Source organism: Petaurus breviceps, unplaced genomic scaffold (genome assembly GCF_028583685.1).
Source record: "Petaurus breviceps papuanus isolate PSGF00001 unplaced genomic scaffold, PetGlider_PUasm1.0 186, whole genome shotgun sequence".
Classification (NCBI taxonomy): Eukaryota; Metazoa; Chordata; class Mammalia; order Diprotodontia; family Petauridae; genus Petaurus; species Petaurus breviceps.
The window spans coordinates 23,970,758-23,989,720 of NW_027185798.1; the positions used below are offsets into that span (position 1 = coordinate 23,970,758).

Sequence of the window (18,963 nt, forward strand, 5' to 3'; positions counted from 1 at the left end):
GAGAGCCCTGAGTAATTTGATTGTTTGATCACTCCCTGTGTACCTGGGTCCCTAACACATATGTACACATATACATGCGTACATAGACATACACACAGTAATCCACTGCTTTCCTTCTTTCTTTTTTTTTAATATGCCAAAGAAACCTATCCACTTCATAGGGAGGCCGTTGGTCAGTGACAGGTGGTGTGATGTTAAGGAGGGTCAGTCCCTTCATGGGAATTCTCGCCTCCATGACATCTCTGGGGACCAGGTTGGAAGCAGTGCTAGAAAAGTGTGGAGTTTACATTATGTCATAGACATATATATATATATACATGTTTACATTAAAGTGCCACAGAGATATAAGGCAGCTTTGGGGGCTTGATGCTGTGAGTTCAAATTCTGACTTTGCTCCTTACTGTCTCTGTGGCCTTGGTTAATCACTTCCCCTTCGCTGGACTTAGTTTTCTCACCTGCAAAATGAGAGGGTTGTACCCCTGAGAAGGGAGCTGAGTCTCAGAGAGATTGAAAGAACTTCTCAAGGCCACATAGGAGCTAAGTGACAGAAGCAGAATCTGAACCCAAGTCCAACAGCATTAACCCCCAAATAACAGCTTCTGTGACTAAGCCTCTGGTCTTCTGAGCAGTCATCTTGAAATGAGAGAGGCTTACTAGCTATAGAGCCAGCTCAGGGGACATCTGACCAGGTGTGCAGGGGACTTCCCAAGTGCTTAGACTGAACTGAGCTAAATGAGAGAGTTTAGGACTAGAAGGAGCCTCTAAGACCATCTAATCTGCCTGCCCATTTTACAGAGGGGGAAACAGGGACTCAGGGAGAATCAGTGACTTAACCCAAAGTCTCATGCATAGTAAGTGTACTCTGTCTGAGGGGGGGAGTGAAGGGCTAAGGGAGTGGGGGTGGGGATTCAAATACAAGTCTTCTGCTTCCAAAACCAGTCTTGTCTTGAAGAAAACCAGCCAGGGCGCTAGAACCAGGAGAATGGGAATTGAGTGGCCCTGAGAAAAAGAAACGATCAATATTGAACTACTGATGAAATCAATCAATTTCTTTTGCCGTAAACAAAGAGAGGACCGGCTGTCTGGGCTCCAGGGACAATTGGCACTCTTCCTGTCCCCTGGCAGGCAGCCCAGCCTAGTGTTCCAGTCTCTGCCACCGTAGAGAGGCTGATAGAAAAATCTCATGGTGGCCACAGGGCCAACCCAGCTTCCTACAGATGAGGCAGCTGATTTTCACAGGGCTGCTTCTCACTGTCCTGTCGGGGAAGTAGGGCAAGGGGAGTCCCACCTTTTGAGACCCTCCCACTGCTAGAAAATTCCAGTTTCTAAAATGCACCAATTAGAATCTTGCTTTGCACAAAAAAAGTTCCTCCCTTTACACCAGGACTCACAATGGACTTCTACTGGTGGCCTCGAGGAACTCTGGACACCAGATTCTTGTCCTGGTGAAACCAGTAATTAGCCATACAAACTTTAGGCAAAGCCCAGGATCCTAGTCAGAAGGACCTCAGGAGCCATCTGTTCTAACTCTGATTCCTTGGACAGAGATTTCTTTCACAGAACATTCAGACAAGTGGTCTACCAGCCTCCATTGGGAATCCCTAGTGAGAAGGAACTAATCATGTCCTAAGGTGGCCCATTGCATTTTTTCAAAGATATCTACAGGGATCTCCCAGGTGAGGAAACATCCTTTACCAATGCAGATTTGCACATGCTTTGTAATTTTCAGTCTCAGAAAGTTGCCCAGGGAGCTAAGAGATTAAGGGACTTGGCCAAGGTCATGCAGTCAGTATAAGTCAGGGCAGGTCTTGAATTCAGGTTTTCCTGACTCCAAAGTCAGTTGTCTATCACTATAAAATGCTGCCTCACAAGTCACAGTTTGATATGATTGGGAAGTTTTTCTTTATACAGAGTCAGAATCTGCCCCTCTTATGTCTTGCACCCACTTGTCTGATAGGAAGTGGATTTGCTTGTCATTTTTTACTATGTTAGTGATATTCCATGACATTCCTGTACCACAATTTAACCAAGAGACGAGCAAGGGTTTTGCTGCTACCAAAGTGCTTCTGTAAATATTTGGGGTCAAATGGAGCCCCTTTCTTGTAAACAATATATTTCTTCCCCTCAGGGAGTTTGCAATCTTAATAATAATGAATGCAGGGGTGGCCAGGTAGCACAGTGAGTAAGAGCACCGGCCCCAGTGTCCGGATGACCTGGGGATCAAATCTGGGCTCAGACACTTATTACCCACCCAGAAACACCTGGCCGTGTAACTTTGAGCAAGTTACTTAACCCCAATTGCTTAGGGGCGGCCAGGTGACTCAGCAAGTAGGAGCACCAGCCCCAGTGTCCGGATGACCCGGGGATCAAATCCGGGCTCAGATACTCAGCACCACACCCAGAAATAACTGGCCATGTACTCTTGAGCAAGTTACTTAACCCCGATTGCTTTAAAAATAATAATAATAATAATGAATGCATATGACATAACAGAAATTGACAAACTAGAGGCCATTAGAGAAGAGAAACCAGAATGGGAAAGAGTCTTGAATCCAGACACATGAGGATTGGTTGATGGAATTGAGAATGGTTAGCGTGGAGAAGAAAGGACTGGGGTCAGAGTGAAGGGAACAATAACTGTTTGTGGAAAGACTGTTCTATAGAGAAGGAATTCGCTTTTTTCTGCTTGGCCACTGAAGTGATGAGTAGAAACTGCCAAGACATCCTTGCAACGAGAGTCACCCCAAAGCTGAGAGAGTGGCTTCGGAGGCCATGGGTTGGTTCTTGCTGGGTAGCTTTGAGCAGAGGCATGACCACACAGCTGTATTTTCATGTGTTTTCTTTTTCCAGTGCAGCTGCCAAGTCCCTTCCATGCTGATATTCTATGATTCTGTGAAATATGTAATCTAAGGTAGAATGTGATTAAAGCCCAGGAGAGAGCTATGCCCAGAGCTTTGGGACTCTTCAAGTAGAACAATTCACTTTCTATCAGGGCAATCAAAGACGTTTTCAAGAAGGAAGGAGGAGAAGGATTTCCAAGGCAGAGATGAAAAGGAGAGAGAGCATTCCAGGCATGAAATGTGTGGGAGTGGGGAGGGTGGCTTGTACAAGTCCACAAATCAGGAGAGGGAGGGACAGGGTAGAGAAACAGTCAGTGACCCAGTTTGAGGTGGATTTAGAAAACACAAAGAGGTGTAATGTGAAATAAACCCGAAGAAGTCGATTTATATGGTGGAGGGCCTTGAATACCAAGCTTAGTTTGGGGCATCACTTTGGACAAAGGATGGGGATAAGGTGAAGCACCTCCAGAGGATGGTGACCAGTATGGTGAAGAGTCTCAAGACCCTTCCTTAAGAAAATTGGCTGAAGAAATCAGAGATGTTTAGTCTGGATAAGAGAAAGAGACATGATCAAGGTCTTCAAAGATATGAAGGACTGTCAAGTGGGAGAAGCATTAGACTAGCCCAGAGGACAGAAGAGGATGCAAGAGGTGGCAGGTACAAAGACCAGATTTCAGTTATGGAAGTGTAACCTTAGTAGACTTGTTCCAACTTCTTAAGAATTCAACCTGCCAAGAAGTAGAATGGGCACCCTCATCTAGGTGGTGCAGTGAATAGAGTGCTGGGCACAAAATCAAGAAGACCCAAGTTCAAATCTAGCATCGGACACTTACTAGTTGTGTGACCCTGGGTAAGTCACTTAACCTCTGTCTGCCTCAGGTTTTTGCAAGATGAGGATCATGTTAGGATCTACTTCCTAGAGTTATTGTGAAATTTAAATGAGATGCTATTTATAAAGCATTTGGTTCACTTTTCAAATAGTGAGTATTTAATCAGTGTTTGTTTCCTCCCTTCTCTCCTTTTGTCTCTCCCTCTCTTTTTTCCTTCCCTCCTTTCCTTCTTTCTTTCTCTTTCCCTTTTTCTTTCTTCCTTTCTTTCCCTTATTTTTCCTCCTTTCCTTCCTTCCTTCCTTTCTTCCCTCTATTCTTCCTTTCTGTCCTTCTTTCCTTTCTTCTGCTTCAAGTAGAGGCAGGATGACCGCTTGTTAAGGTTGTTTTAACAGAGGCTTTTGTCCAGGATCCAGGCTTAGTTCAATGGTCTCTGTGTTCTTTTCCTACTCTAAGACCTTATGAGCTTGTATTTAGTCCATAAAATCCTTAGATATCCATCATGTAGCCCAGAGGATATGCTCCTGACAGTTTTATTGCCACCTTCTAAAGAAAAAAGTTTTCTGTTACTCCTCAATGCACATGGAATAGCGGGCAAGCAGGGCCTACCCACCTGAAATATCTACTTGGCCAAATTCTGGGCAGTGTTTGGGACTTCTCACTCTGGAAAAGATGTTATCTATACATCTTTTTATTTTGATTTGTTGCTTTTGTTTTGGGTCTTTCATTTTCATTAGGTGCAGTCATGGTGTATATTGGTTTCCTGTTTCTGCTTGCTTCATTTTGCGTCAGTTCATGTGAATCTTCTCACGCTTCACTCTCCTTCATATTCATCATTTCTTTACAGTGCAATAAAATTCCATTACATTCATGTAGCACAATCTGTTTAGCCATTCCCCAAATAATGGGCTTTTACTTCCAGAGAACTGCTAAAATTGTACCTGAGCCTCTATCAGGGATGGCAGCCTGGAGTCATAATTGGTCTGGGCCCTGACTGAATAAATCCCACAGATTAGTTCAGTCTTCTAAGTGCCAGGACTGTCACTGGTTTGTTTACAATTGGTTAATGACTAGCACTAGGCTTTACTTTTGAATAAATAAATTTGATTACACTGTTTTTGGACAGCTTTTGAGTCATTGCTTTAAAAAATGTATTTTGAGTATTTAGGGGGCTTGGCTTCCCTATCACAATCAATATAACAAAATCATGTGGTCCACCTACATGTGGATTTCTGATCATATGTAGATGCTAGGTGATAAAAGAGGATTTCATCTCTTATGCACATAACACACGTGCATGGGCCTAGTACAAATACCTTGACCTGAAGGCATTCTTTGTCCTCACGCTGCTAAGACTTTTCAGCCCAGTAACTCTACAAAGACAAGGAATAAGGTCATCTTGAATCATGACTTATTCTCTCTGAACCCATGTTGGTTCTTAGTGATCGTGGCTTTTTTCCCCTTCCCCAAGATGTTCAGGAGCCATAATGTACTCTAGAGCTTTGCCAGGAGTTGAAGCCAAGCTCATTGGCCTATAATTTGAAGGATCCACCTCCCTCCCTTCGTGGCCTCAATTCCTGTGGTGCTTCTCTTGTTAACCAGCCTCAGACACTTACTAGGTGTGTGACACTGGGCAGGTTGCTTAACCCTCCTTACCTCAGTTTCCTCATCTGTAAAATGGATTGAAAAGAAAATGACATACCACTTCAGTATCTTTGTCAAGAAAACCCCATATTGGGCCACAAAGATACAGATACAACTGAAATAACTCAACAACAGCAAATACATGTATATACATATTCATAATGTATAGACATATATATCTATTATGTTAAATATTTCCCAATTTCATTTTTAAAAAATTTTAATGAGTTCCAAATTTTCTCCTCCCACCCCATAAAAGGCAAGCAATACAATATCGGTTATACATATGAAGTCATGCAACGTTTATTTGTATATTAGCATGTGGCAAAAGAAAACACATGTATACGTCAAGAAAATTTAAAGAAAGTGAAAGAAGTCTTCTTCAATCTGCACTCAGAGTGCATCAGTTCTCACTCTGAAGGTGGAGAGCATTTCTCATCATGGGTCCTTAGGAATTGTCTCAGATGATTGCCTTGGTCAGAGCCATGCTGATAGGCCATTCTTTCATGTTATCCATCATTTAGAAATGTCTTTTAAAGGCCGCATTGCTCTATGTAACCATACAGGACCCATTCATCTCTAGAGACAGCTTCCCTTTTCATGGTTGGTGCCCATTGTATCTTCAGGATTTTGTTCCTGAGACCATACCATCCCCCTGGAGCTGACTTGCCAGGTGGGGTTCTCGTCCGTGGAATCCAGCCTGACCTTCCTCTTCAGCTTTTCCCTCCATAGATCTAGGGTGTCTGTCAGACCACATCCAAATTGGGACAGTCCCCTTCTCCCATTGCTCTCAACTTTGGCAACCATTACCTTCTTATTTGGAGAGGCAGCCTGGCATGATGAACTTGGAGTCAAAAGGATCTGAGATCAAATCCTGCTGCTGACACTTGCTAACTCTGTGATCTCATCTGTAAAATCAGGACACCGGGTTATGGCGAGGCTGATATGAGAAAATAAATGCAAAGCATTTTGGAAACATTAAAGCACTTTATGGGCATCAGATATTATCATTTGTCAGGATTAGATCTAGGAGATAAGCTCCAGCTATTACTTCCCCTTCTGAAGAATAAGGTCACTTTAACCCCCTGAGCCTCCGTTTCCTGATCTCAAAAACTAGAGGAGCCCGAGAAGGAGGAGACTCAGCCAGGGGAGCGGGGTGGAAACCGGGAGAGATGCCCTCTGCTCTCCACTCCCTCCACCTCTGGTATCTGGTGCCTCTAAGTGGGAGCACCGTGGGGGAGTTTGCCTTTCTTTTAAAGTGCACGGTGCCTGGCACAATGAATACTCATTGAAGATGGTGGTGGTGGTAACAATGGCAGCAATAACTGCTTACATTGATATAACATTTTTGTATAGCTTTCGCATACGTTATTTGTAGTATCTATCTCAGAAGTACAGAATACAAGCACTATCTATCCCCTCACCCCACTTTATAGATGGGAAATTGACAAGGAGTGTCAAAAGCAAGATTTGAACCCAGGTCCTCTTGACTTTTTTTTTTTTAAGCAATCGGGGTTAAGTAACTTGCTCAAGGTTACACGGCCAGTTATTTCTGGGTGTGGTGCTGAGTATCTGAGCCCAGATTCCATCTCCAGGTCATCCCGACACTGGAGTCGGTGCTCTTACTCGCTGAGCACCTGGCTGCCCCTCCTCTTGACTTTTAAGGTCTAAAACTCTGTCCACTTTGCAACAGGCGGCTGAATAGATGGGGAGATAGTAAGAGGTTAGTAAATATGTGTTCACAGAAGTTGGGGAAGAAGGAAGCTACTGTATCTGTTCTTAGGACTGTGGGACACCTGAGAAACATTATGTCGTCATCAAAGATAATTGTAAAGGAAAATAACCTTCTGGAGTCTATCCCACAGAGGCGGTGTCTGCTGTAGGGAATGGAACTGTTTCCCAGTGATGGAGGAGGGAGCTTGCAGGGGAAGGAAGAGGCAGGGGCGACTCTGATAAGATGATAAGAGGCAGCAGGAGGAGCCCCTGCATTTTATTCCTTAAAGGTCAACTGGTCTAAACTTCATTGTGCAAAGAAGTCCAAATTCAGGATCACAAGATCACCCATTTCGAGTTGCAAGGTCCTGGGAGGCCACCTAATCCAGACCCCTCTTTTTTTTTTAAGGGCAATTGTGTTAAGTGACTTGTCCAGGGTCACACAGCTATATTTGAACTCAGGTCCTCCTGACTCCAGGGCCAGTGCTCTATCCATTGAACCACCTAGAACTCCTCTTTTTAAAGCTAGGGAAACTGAAGCCTGGAGAAATTATGATTTACCAAGGACATTCTAGGACAGGCAGGATTTGAACTCTGGACCAATGATATCCCAAGTCATTGTTCTTAAAAGTGGGCTATGTGACTTGCTCAGAGTTATGCAGGTGATGGCAGTAGGTGACTCCAGGTGTTTTCATTTAGTTGTTTAGCATTTTTCAGTTGTGTCTGACTCTTCTTGCCCTCATTTGGGGTTTTCTTGGCAAAGATACTGGAGCGGTGACTTCTCCAACCCATTTTATAGGTGACAAAACTGAGGCAGAAAAAAGGTTAAGTGACCCAGCTGGAAAGTGTCTGAGGCCAGATTTGAATTCAGGAAAATGAGTCCTTTTGACTTCAGGCTGGGGCCTCTGTCCACTGTGCCACCAAGTTGCCTTGGTGGATCAGGAAGACCTGAGTTCAAATCCAACTTCAGATACTAGCTGTATGTCCCTGGGCAAGTCATTAAACCCGTTTGCCTCAGTTTTCTCACCAGTAAAAAGGAGCTAATAACAGTAGCACCTCCTGGGGTTGTTGTGAGGACCAGATGAGATAATAATTGTAAAGCACTTAGCCCTGGTGCCTGGCATATAATTGGTGCCATGTAAATGCCAACTATTCTGATAATAATGTTAAGTGGTGCAGCTGGGATTCAAACCCACGTCCCAGCTCCAAACCTGCAGTTTTTCCCACACACCAAGCTGTTCTCGTGGTGATTTGGTTGTCCTGACAGTTGCATTTCTGGTGGGTCTTGGGTTGTAAGTGCCCAGAGGGCAGGGACACACCTGTGCCTAGGGCTGCTCCTGGCAGGGGAAGCCTGGTGGGGTGGAGCTGAGGAGAAGCAGTGATGCTCTGGGATGTGGCTGGGGCATGTGCCTTCCCTTGCCCCCCCCCCCCCCCGCATTAGCTGGATGTTTGGTGACACTAAGCAGGCTCCAGCTCCATTTGAAGGACAGCGTGGTTTCCACCCCCACCCTCTGCCTGGTATATTTTTAGAAGCTCTCAGTCCCTGCTGCCAGCAGAGCCTGCTGGGTGATTCAGAGCTTCGGGAGTATGCCAAGTGAACATGACGTAGCCCCATGAGCTGGGCCAGGCCAATATGGTTACGTAATACTGCAGTCCTGAATGAGACCTAGGAGCCTGGGAACAGAGTGGGATGCCCTCCTCTCTCCTAGCCACTCATTCTAAGGTAACTTTAATAGCTCCTCAGCATGCCAGGCTACTATTGGACAAAGCTTCCCAGGCCACTACTGCAACCTCCTCACCCACCCAAAGTGCCCAGAGCTTCAGGCTTATTCACAAGCTCCTAGTTTCTGGTCCATTAGCCTCTGGGGCTTGGGAGAGGGGCATTGCTGACCCTCTCTAGGTCAGCAGGCCAGCCTGGACCTGGAGCTGTGAATGAGCTCATCCCAGACATGCAGCTGTGATGCCGATTGCTATAAACATCCATAAAAAGACCAGACATTCCTCCTCCCTTCTCCAGCCATCCCCACCTGTGAAGGCTATATGACTTCCCAGCAGTAGCATCGGTTTGCAAAGTCAGTGGCTGCCTGTGGTCCTTCTATCAAAGCTGGCCCAAGCAGCAGCCTCCAGACAGCCCACTCCACACCCGGGGCACAGGGGCTCCATCTGCTCTCCCAGCGGTCTGTGACCACAAGCTGCTACAGGGCTCTAAGAACATCTGGCCTACAAAGTGGGAATTTGTTCTGCTTGACTCTGCCTATTTGTTATCACAATTTTGTTTTTCCTTTTTTTTTAAGGTTGGGGGAGAGTCGGTAAGCAAGGACTTATTAAGCTCTTACTCTGTGCTAGGCACTATACAAAGAAAGGCAGAAATAGGTCCTGCCCTTGAGAAGCTTCCACTCTAATGGGGGGAGGCAAAAGTGCAAATAACTATGTGCATATAATATAATATATAATTATTATAATTATAAAAATAAAAATATAATATTATAATATATAACATATGTATATTTATAATAACTAACATTTACATAGCACTAAGTGCCAGTCTGGGGCAGCTAGGTGGCGCCATAGTGCATAGAGTGTGTGACCTGGAGCCTGGAAGACTCACCTTCCTGAGTTCAAATCTGATCTCAGACACTTACTCATTAGTTGTGTGACCCTGGACAAGTCACTTCACGTTGTTTGCCTCAGTTTCCTCATCTGTTAAGTGAGCTAGAAAAGGAAATGGCAAACCACTCCGGTATTTCTGCCAAGAAAATCCCAAATTGGGTCACAAAGAGTTGGATACAACTGAACAACAATATGGCAAGCCCTTTAAAATGATTATTTCACTTTATCCTCACAGCACTGTTGTATATTATACCCATTTTCTCATGAGGTAATTGAAATGATCAGTGTGTAAATGGCACATAATCTTAAAGAGAAGGAGCTAGCAGTGGGGATGACTGGTAACTTGGAAAAGATGCGGTTTATTTTTATGTTTGTTGATTGAAAAATTAAATTTAAAAAAAAAGACTATATGGCTTAGAATCCTAGAGTCACAGAATGTTTGAGTTATCAGATATAACCCAAACCTGAACAGGAATGTCCCTTTCAACATTATAGACCAGCGGCCTTAGCATCATAGATCCAGAGCTGGAAGGAAACAGAGAGTTCACCTTCTTTTTTAATGTTTAAAAAGCTTTTTTTCTTTTTTTAACATAAAGCCAAACGAGATGAAATGACTTGCTTAAGGCCATACAGTAATAAATGGCAGTCAGGATTTGAACTCAAGCCCCAAGCCTCTCAGTCTCGGCAGTCTTTCTATAAAGACTTCCTCTAGCTCCAAACTTCTGTTTGGTATTTAAAGCCCTTTACTTTTTGGCTGCACCCTGGAAGACTTCTGGAAACCTGGGAAGTCACTGACCTCTTCCTTGTTGACCTTTGTACTCAGACCACCAGGAAATCCCACTAATTCTGTCTTTTGGGCTAAGCAGCCCTAGGTCCTTCCTAACTTCCAGTACTCCAATCCACCCTCACACAGTTGGCACAATGATTTTCCTTAAGCACAGTTCTGACCATGTCACTGTTCAATCACTTTCAATGGCTCCCTATTACTTCTCCTGTACCAAATAAGTATCAATTAAGTTTCTTTAACTTTTGAGAACAAATTAGCCTAGCCTGTAGGGGCAGATACTGCTACTGCAACAATGACAATTCATTTCCCACCATGCTGCCTTTGCAAAGGCTGTGTCTCCCCTGACTGGAATGCTTTCCCTCACCTCTGACCTTTAGCATCTCTAGTTTCTCTTGAAGCTCAGCTCAGATTTCCTAAAGAAAACCTTCCATATGACCCCATTTATTAGTGTCCTCCTGTTCTCTGAAATGACTTTGTAACTACTCTGCATACATTGATCTGTGCACATGCACACCCCACGCCCCCATAGAATTGGAAGGGCCTTGAGGGCAGGGATTATTTCACTTTAGTCTTTGTTTCTCCGGTGCCCGGCCCTGATCTGGTGCTTGCTAAATGTTTGTCGATTGTTTTGTTGAACATCCAGCCTGTGCTCAAAGACCCCTACTGAGTAAGATCCCCACATTGTCTCCCTTTTGGATAGCTCTCATTCATAGGGCCTGGGCAGCCAGGGAGAACAATGGATAGAGCACTGGGTTTAGGACCAGAAAGAAGCCTCTTCCTGAGTTCAAATCCAGTCTCAGACTAGCTTTGTGACCCTGGGCAAGTCACTTAACCCTGTTTGCATTAGTTTCCTCATCTGTAAAATGAACTGCAGAAGAAAATAGCAAACCACTTCAACATCTTTGCCAAGAAAACCCCAAATGAGATCAAGGAGAGTTGAACATGACTGAAAGATCTCAACAACAATAACAAAAATTGGTAGGAAAATTTTCCTGGCATCAAGCCTAAACCCACCAATTACAGCTGTTGCATAATATCCCTTGTTCTGCTTCCTGACACTAAAAAGAACGAGTCCCAAGGGGCAGCTAGGTGGCTCAATGAATAGAACACGGGCCCTGGAGTCAGGAGGACCTGAGTTCAAATCCGACCTCAGACACTTATACTAACTGTGTGACCTTGGGCAAGTCACTTAACCCCAATTGCTCTCACACACACACAAAAGCAACAAAAAAAACCAAGTCTCTTACTCAGGGGCACCATAGGATGTACATGGCGGGGGGGAATAACAGCACCTACCTTTCATGGTTGTTGTAAGGAGAAATTTGTAAAGCGCTTTGCAAACCCTAAAGCAATCTACAAGTGGTAGTTGTTATTATTATAAAGAACTTTGCAAACCTTGGAGCTCTATAAATGCTGTTGTTGTTGAGTCATTTTTCATTTGTGTTCATCTCTGTGTGGCCCCATTTGGGATTTTCTTAGCAAAGATACTGGAGTGGTTTGCCATTTCCTTCTCCAGCTCATTTTACAGAGGAGGAAACTGAGGCAGCCATGGTTAAGTGACTTGCTCAGGGTCACACAGCTAGTAAGTGTCTGAGGCCAGACTTGAACGCAGGAAGATGAGTTCTTCTGATTCCAAGCCTAGCAGTCTGTGCATTTCACCACGTCATAGCCCCATATTTTTGGCCCTCCCCATTCTCTAATGCATCTTTAGGGTAGCTCCACAAATAACCTTTGTAAAACACAGTTCTGACCATTCCACTCCTTGCCCCTGGTCAAGTTTAATGTTTCCCTAGGTTTCTAGGGAAAAATACCAAATCCTCAGTCTGGCAATTTCATAATTAGTCCATAAATATGCTACCTACTAGCAAAGGCATTTAATGAAATAGTATAGCAAGAAAAAAAGCATTTCTCACCTGAAGCTGGGGCACAATCTCAGCATACCATCAGTAGGAAGGCTAGACGTGTGTGAGGTACATATTTGGAGAGGTATACACATATGGCCAGGGCAAACATGTTAAGGATCATGTATGTCGGGAATATACACAGCCATGGTACATGTATAGAGCTTATATATACATGTACATAGTGTGTATATATATACATACATAGTGTATATATGGGTACATGGGAAACTTGTATGGCTAGGTTGCAGACAGAGAAGAACATACCTGTAATACCTGCAGGGGTAACGATCTCTGCTGGGGATTCCTTTGCACTGTCCTCTTGGTCTGCTCTTCGTTGGTCTCATGGGCAGGAGTTCCTCTTGGGTACATAGGTAGAACATGTAGTCTCTGTTGGACATTGTTCCTTAGAGCTTTTGTGTGGCCTCTCCTTGATAGTGCCCTCTGATTCTATGGTCGGAAGTTAAGGAGCTACAGGCCTCAGCTGAAATGCTACTTCTTTTGCGTCAAAGCAAGAGTAGTCTCTGCTCTCACTCTTTTTAAGTTAAAATCCAAAGACTTTTTACAAAAGGCCTTTTAGGAAGGCAGAGTTCTAATATGCCTGGTTATCAAACTAGGGATGGGGGAGAGAAACCCCTCAGTGACTTTTGCTTACATGTAAGTGTCTACTTGATTCTCTGAACCTTGGCTGGAATGGGCCATAACACTCCAGAAAGAAATTCCTTACTTGAGACACCAAGATCTTTGGATACAGAACCACTTAGTGCCATCAAGCCCAAGGCTATGTTTTTTGTCTTTTTCTTTTCAAAATTTTATTTTAGACTCGGATACCAGAACAAAAATAGAGGGAGAATAGAGAAAAGAAACAAAAACATTATAAACTGAAATATTGAAACTTAAATACAAAGTTAGAAAGGGGAGAAAAAGCATGTCGTGTGCATAGCAGAACATAAGAGAGGATTCAAAATATGGAACAATAAACTTTCATTTCAAGAAAACCTGGATGATAAATAATACTCATTGTGTTGAGAATTGACCATCTTTTCTTTGCTTCCTTGTGAGTTTTCTTTTGTTCTCTGCTCTGCACCTTTTTACTTTGTTCTTTTTTTCCCTCACCCCAACTTACCCCCTGCAAGGCCACAATAAAATTTAGATATGTTTCTCTATAGCTATAGATATATACATACCCTCCCCCACCCCCAGAAGGCCACAATGAAATTTAGATGTGTTTCTCTATAGCTATAGATATATACATACCCTCCCCCACCCCCAGAAGGCCACAATGAAATTTAGATATGTTTCTCTATAGCTATATACAAACCCTCCCCCACCCCAGAAGGCCACAATAAAATTTAGATATGTTTCTCTATAGCTATATATACATACCCTCCCCCAGAAGGCTACAATAAAGTTTAGATATGTTTCTCTATAACTATAGATATGTACAAACATATACACATATATGGACATATACTTCCCCAAACCTATTCTATTCCTGGTTTTTGTTTTCATATATGTGCACATCTCTTGTTTCATATCCTTCCTGCCTCCTCTACTTTACTTTTACCCATTGACTTGCCTATCCCCCTCCAAGGATCCCTCCCCTCTCCTCCCATTCCCATAAACCTAAACACCTTTCTATATCCCTATTTCACCTGTTCTCCCACCCTCCCCTCTAAAGATCCCTCCCTTGTCCTCTCCCCCCTCCCTATGCCCCTACCATTTCATTTCTTCTGAATTTAGAAGACTTTTATATTCTTCTAAGTATATATATGTATATGTATATATATACATATATATATATATATATATATATATATTTCCCTCTTAAACCCATTCCTAATAAAAATAAGTTACCAGATCTACCAGCCCTTCTCCCCATCTCATTCCTCTGTATGACTTCTTCCTCTTGCACCTCATTTGTATAAAATAATTACTTTTAAGATGTTCCTAAATAGTTTTATTTTTAAGTTCATATCATACTCAGGTTTACCCCAATTATTCTTATGAGTTACCTAATTATTGATAAGAATCTTAAACATATGTTTTATATTTTACATATATAAGAAGTAAACAGTCTATCCTTATGGATCCCTTATAATCAGCCTTTGTTATGTACCTTATATTTCTCTTGGTTCTTGTATGTTGAATCTTCTATTAAGTTCAGGATTTTTTTTTTTAGCAAAGTCTTGAAAGTTTGAGAGTTTAGCAAATGTCCATTTTTTTTTTCTATTCAGGATAATACTTGACTTTGCAAGGTATGATATTTTTGGCCAGAGCCCCAGTTCCTTTGCTCTTCGATATGTTGTGTTCCAAGACCTGTGATTCTTTAATGTCTCTGCTGCTAGGTCTTGTATAATTCTAATTGTGGTACCATCATATTTGAATTATTTTATTCTTGATGCTTTTAATATTTTTTCCTTGAACTGGGAGTTTTAGAATTTGACTATGGTATTCCTATGAGTTTTCTTCATAGGATCTCTTTTAAGTGGTGATTGATGGATTTTTTTTCTATTTCTACTTTTCCCCTTTGATCTAATGCTCCAAGACAATTTTCTTTAATTATTTTTTGTATTATTGTTTCAAGATTCTTTTTTTGATTGTAACTTTCAGTTAGTCCAATTATTTTTATATTTTCTCTACTTGATCTATTCTTCAAATCTGTTGTTTTTCTTATAAGATGTTTTGCTTTCTCTTCTATTTTTTCATTATTCATATTTATTTAATAATTTCTTAATCTCTTATAATTTCACTGGCTTCACATTGCCTAATTCTAATTATCAAGGTGTCATTTTCTTCCTTAAGATTCTGGATCTCTTTTTCTAATTGGTTGACTTTCCCTTCATGTCCTTTTTGTATTTCTTGGATTATTATTTTTTTGTTGTTTTTCCTCCATTTCTGTCATTTGATTTTTAAAGTCTTTTTTTAAGATCTTCTATGAATTCTTTCTGAGCAGGTGTCCATTTTACATTATTCTTTGGAGGTTTCTTTACAATATCCTTCTCTGAAGATGAACTCCGATCATCTCTATTCCCATAATAGCTTCCAATGGTTGGATTTTTTCTCCTTTGTGTGTGGACTTCTTGTAGTAATAATTTAATTGGGGTGTGGGAAATGGTGCCTCTTGCTCCAAATCTCCAGTTCTTTCCTCTAGTCTGGAATCAAAGCCAAACCTCCAACCTCCTGTAATGCCCACAGCCAGGAGCTTCTCACCCCTGCCTCTCTTCAAAGCACAGATGGTTCCTTATCAGCAGACGTTCCCTCAATCTTCCTTCCCCTGACTATCCTTGGGGTAAAAGTTGGCTGGGGTGAGGCAGCCTCTCAAACCAACTACCCCCAGGACTTGCTGCTTGTTGTTTAAGGGCTGGGGGCTTGTTGTTAAAATGGAACCTAGTCTGGAGGTGTTTACTCTTCACAGGGACCCAAACTTGTCATGAGATTTTTCTTCCCATCTTCTCTAATAGGCCCTGGAGGACCCAGTTATGCCCCTATTCTTATTTATCTCCACCCATACTTTGTTCACCCTAAGGTGCTATTTTAACTCTTTTGTGGGGGAAAGTCTTGAGAGCTTGGAATTTTCTGATCTACTCCACCATCTTCCCAGAATCCCCTCTAAGGCTATTTTTTAACCTTGACTTGCTTTCCAAGTACCAGGGTGCAATTGAAACAGAATATTGTTTTATGCATAAAATAAAATATATTAGATTATCATAGAAACCAATTATCTTGACATGTAGTTTTCAAATAAAAAAACTAAGTTCATGGGCCCCCAGGCTAAGAGCCCCTGGACTAGATGGTCCCCTAGGTCCTTTCCTGTCCTAAGTATATGAACTTGGTCACCAAGGTCAGTGTCTCTATCAGAGTCCTCACTCTGAACCAGGATTAGAAAGTCCTTCTCACTCCTTGCTTAATTTCCAAGTGCTAAATCATACCCAGAGAGTGTTGATTTTAAGATTACTATTCCAGCAAACTGCTAAGCATCTTTGGGGTTGGGGTCACTCCAATTTCTGATAGTTTTGGTCTCCCATATAAATGAATGGGCTGGGGAAAGGACAAATGCCAAGCCCAGGGGTCAAGGTCAATTGCTTTCTACCTTCCTGCCTTTAATGTATATGTGGGGTCAGTAATTAGCTGCCTTGCATTAAAATTAAGTTAAATCAAATAGTTCTCCCAGAAATGATTCTGGCCTTCAGGATTGATGTTGATTTTGCTTTGTTGGGGCTTAAACTCCAGTGTATGGTGGTTATGCCAAGATTAAAGGCCTGTTGCGTAGGGAACAAGGAGGGGAATTCTTGCCACCAGAGGCTCTGGAAGACTGGGCAGGCAGGATGCCCTTTGTCTGCTGGAGTCCACCACTCCCCTGTGCTTCACCCCACCTGAGCACTCTTCTCTCTACTGCCCCCCTATCTCAAAGCTCCCCGTTCTTTGGGGTTTTGTAGTACTATTGTTTCAAGTATGGTTCTCTTTTCTTCCTCATAGGTAGAGAAACTTGTGAAATACTTGGACCCAAATGACATGGGGAGAATCAACTTTAAGGATTTCTGCCATGGGGTGTTCGCCATGAAAGGTAAGGCTTGGAGGGAAAGGTTGGTGGGTGGCTGCCAGCAGGGGGCCCCATCCAGCTGAAGAGGAAATAGCTGGCTGAAGAAATTGACAAGGGCTTGGAATAAAGACAAGCCAAGTCTATAGGCACTCCCCAAAGTGGTCCTCTAGTAGCCTTGCTTCCTTCTCTAGGATCTGAGCTTGTGGGGCCAAGTGTAGAGAAGAGGTGAGAGGTTACCAGCAAACCAGGGGAGACTGCCAAATGCAATCAAGGAAATGGCCTTTTTTTTGCCTTCTCATCTACTTATCATTTATTTACTCATGGTCATACTGCACTGGGCTCTGTTTTAAGAAAGCAAGCCTTGTAAGTAGCTCTCCACACACACACATGCACACGCACACATGCACACACATACGCGTACACAGACACACACATATATGTATGTATATATTATTGGACTCTCACTAGACCAATAATAGTCACTAATTATAATAAAAATAATAAATTCCTCATATTTTGTAATATAAGGGAAAGCTAGGTTTGTTATCAACTGAAGTCCAAAGCCAAAGCTAGGAGACAAATGTGCATAGCAAAGGCATGAAGTAGAGAACACTGACTTTACCTTTTGGTCTTGTTCAAACTGATTTGTATGCTAAACCATGGAGGATCTTGGGATGTGGTTATCTGGAGCCCAGGGCTTTAATTTTACCCAGACACCAAGGGTGAAATGGGTCAATCTTAGCCTGTGGGCACTCTGCCTGCCTTTTGTTAGCTTGCTTTGGTGGCTATTACTTCTTCCCTCATCAGGGAGGGCTTTCTCTTGCTACACAGTAGACTGGAGTTGAAATAGCTCATGGGCATCCCTGAAAGCATGAGCCCAGAAAGTACAGAAAGCAAAGTCAGTACTTAGCAGTCACCTTGAGAGCAACAGCAATGCCATGATGCTGGCAAAATCACAAGGGAAAAAGAGCCAGGAGACTTTAAGCCCAGCAGTTATCACACATCCCTAGGAGCAGTACATACATCACATCTGAAGGTGAAGGGCGTGCCCAATGAGAACAGCATGATGATATCTCCCACAGAGCTGCCTGAGTGATCTTTTAACTATCTTCATACACAAATCTGATCATGTCACTCTCCCTCTGAACCAATTCCTAGAATGCCTAGCTTGTCTCAAGGGACACTTGGTCCATGAAGACTTTCCTGATTCCTTACTATCTTCTGATAGTACCTTCCCCAACAAAGGTTAACTTGTATTTATTTTACATACATTTTACATATTTATTTATATTCATTTTGTTTCCCCTAAAGGAATTTAAGCTTCTTGAGGGCAGGACTTATTTGATTTTGGCCTTTGTGTCCCTAATACCTGGCATAATCCTCACTGATTGATCCATCAATGATGCTGCAGCATCAGAGATATGATGTGACCTGGCAGCACGTGTTTCCTAAATGAGTGATCTCTATATATGCTCACACTTCCATTGATGGTGTCTGTATTTGTGGAAAAATGTGCCCAGGTTTATGGGGGAAAAGCTCTAGTCTATTGAAACTTTTCTTACTATGGTAGCTCCTTGAATAGCTTACTTTTTGGACTAACTGTGTGCTCTGGCAGATTAGAGAAAAATAAAGCACATTGGTGGGGGCTCATAAGCTAGGATTTTTGAGTAGAGATAGAACCATAGAGCCTGGTGTGATCATTCTGAGAGCCATAGGTGTTATGGTAACTTTTAGAGAACTTTGACTTTGCTGGATCCTCACAAGAGCCCTGTGAGCTAGGAAGGGCAGTCATTGTAAAAATCATTACAAGACTTAACACAGAAAAGATGAAGAGAAGACATTACTTATTATTTGATTTTCAAAAAAATTTGATTTAGAAGAACAAACTGTCTCCATTAAAGCTTGTCCTCCAGGAAAAAGTCTTTCCCAAATATCTTAAGATCATCAAAGATTTCCTTGTTAAATGGAACCACAGGAGAACTTTGTTCAGTAATCTTCTGATTATTAGTATCAAGCAAGGCATGAAACAAGGAGATAAAGGATTGCCAGAGGTATTTGCTGCGGTCAAGAAGGTTGATGTATGCAAGACCCAAATAAA

The 18,963-nt window shown here is 42.5% G+C and overlaps 1 protein-coding gene across 1 annotated transcript in view; it reads left to right on the plus strand.

Annotated features, from left to right (window-relative positions):
* The window catches only part of RAB11FIP4 (RAB11 family interacting protein 4), a 178,806-nt gene that overhangs the window by 20,974 nt on the left and 138,869 nt on the right, over positions 1 to 18,963 (plus strand). The window contains exon 2 of the mRNA XM_069089871.1: positions 16,802 to 16,889. Within this exon, the coding sequence (XP_068945972.1) occupies positions 16,802 to 16,889 (88 nt within the window). The remainder of the gene's footprint in view (positions 1 to 16,801; positions 16,890 to 18,963) is intronic.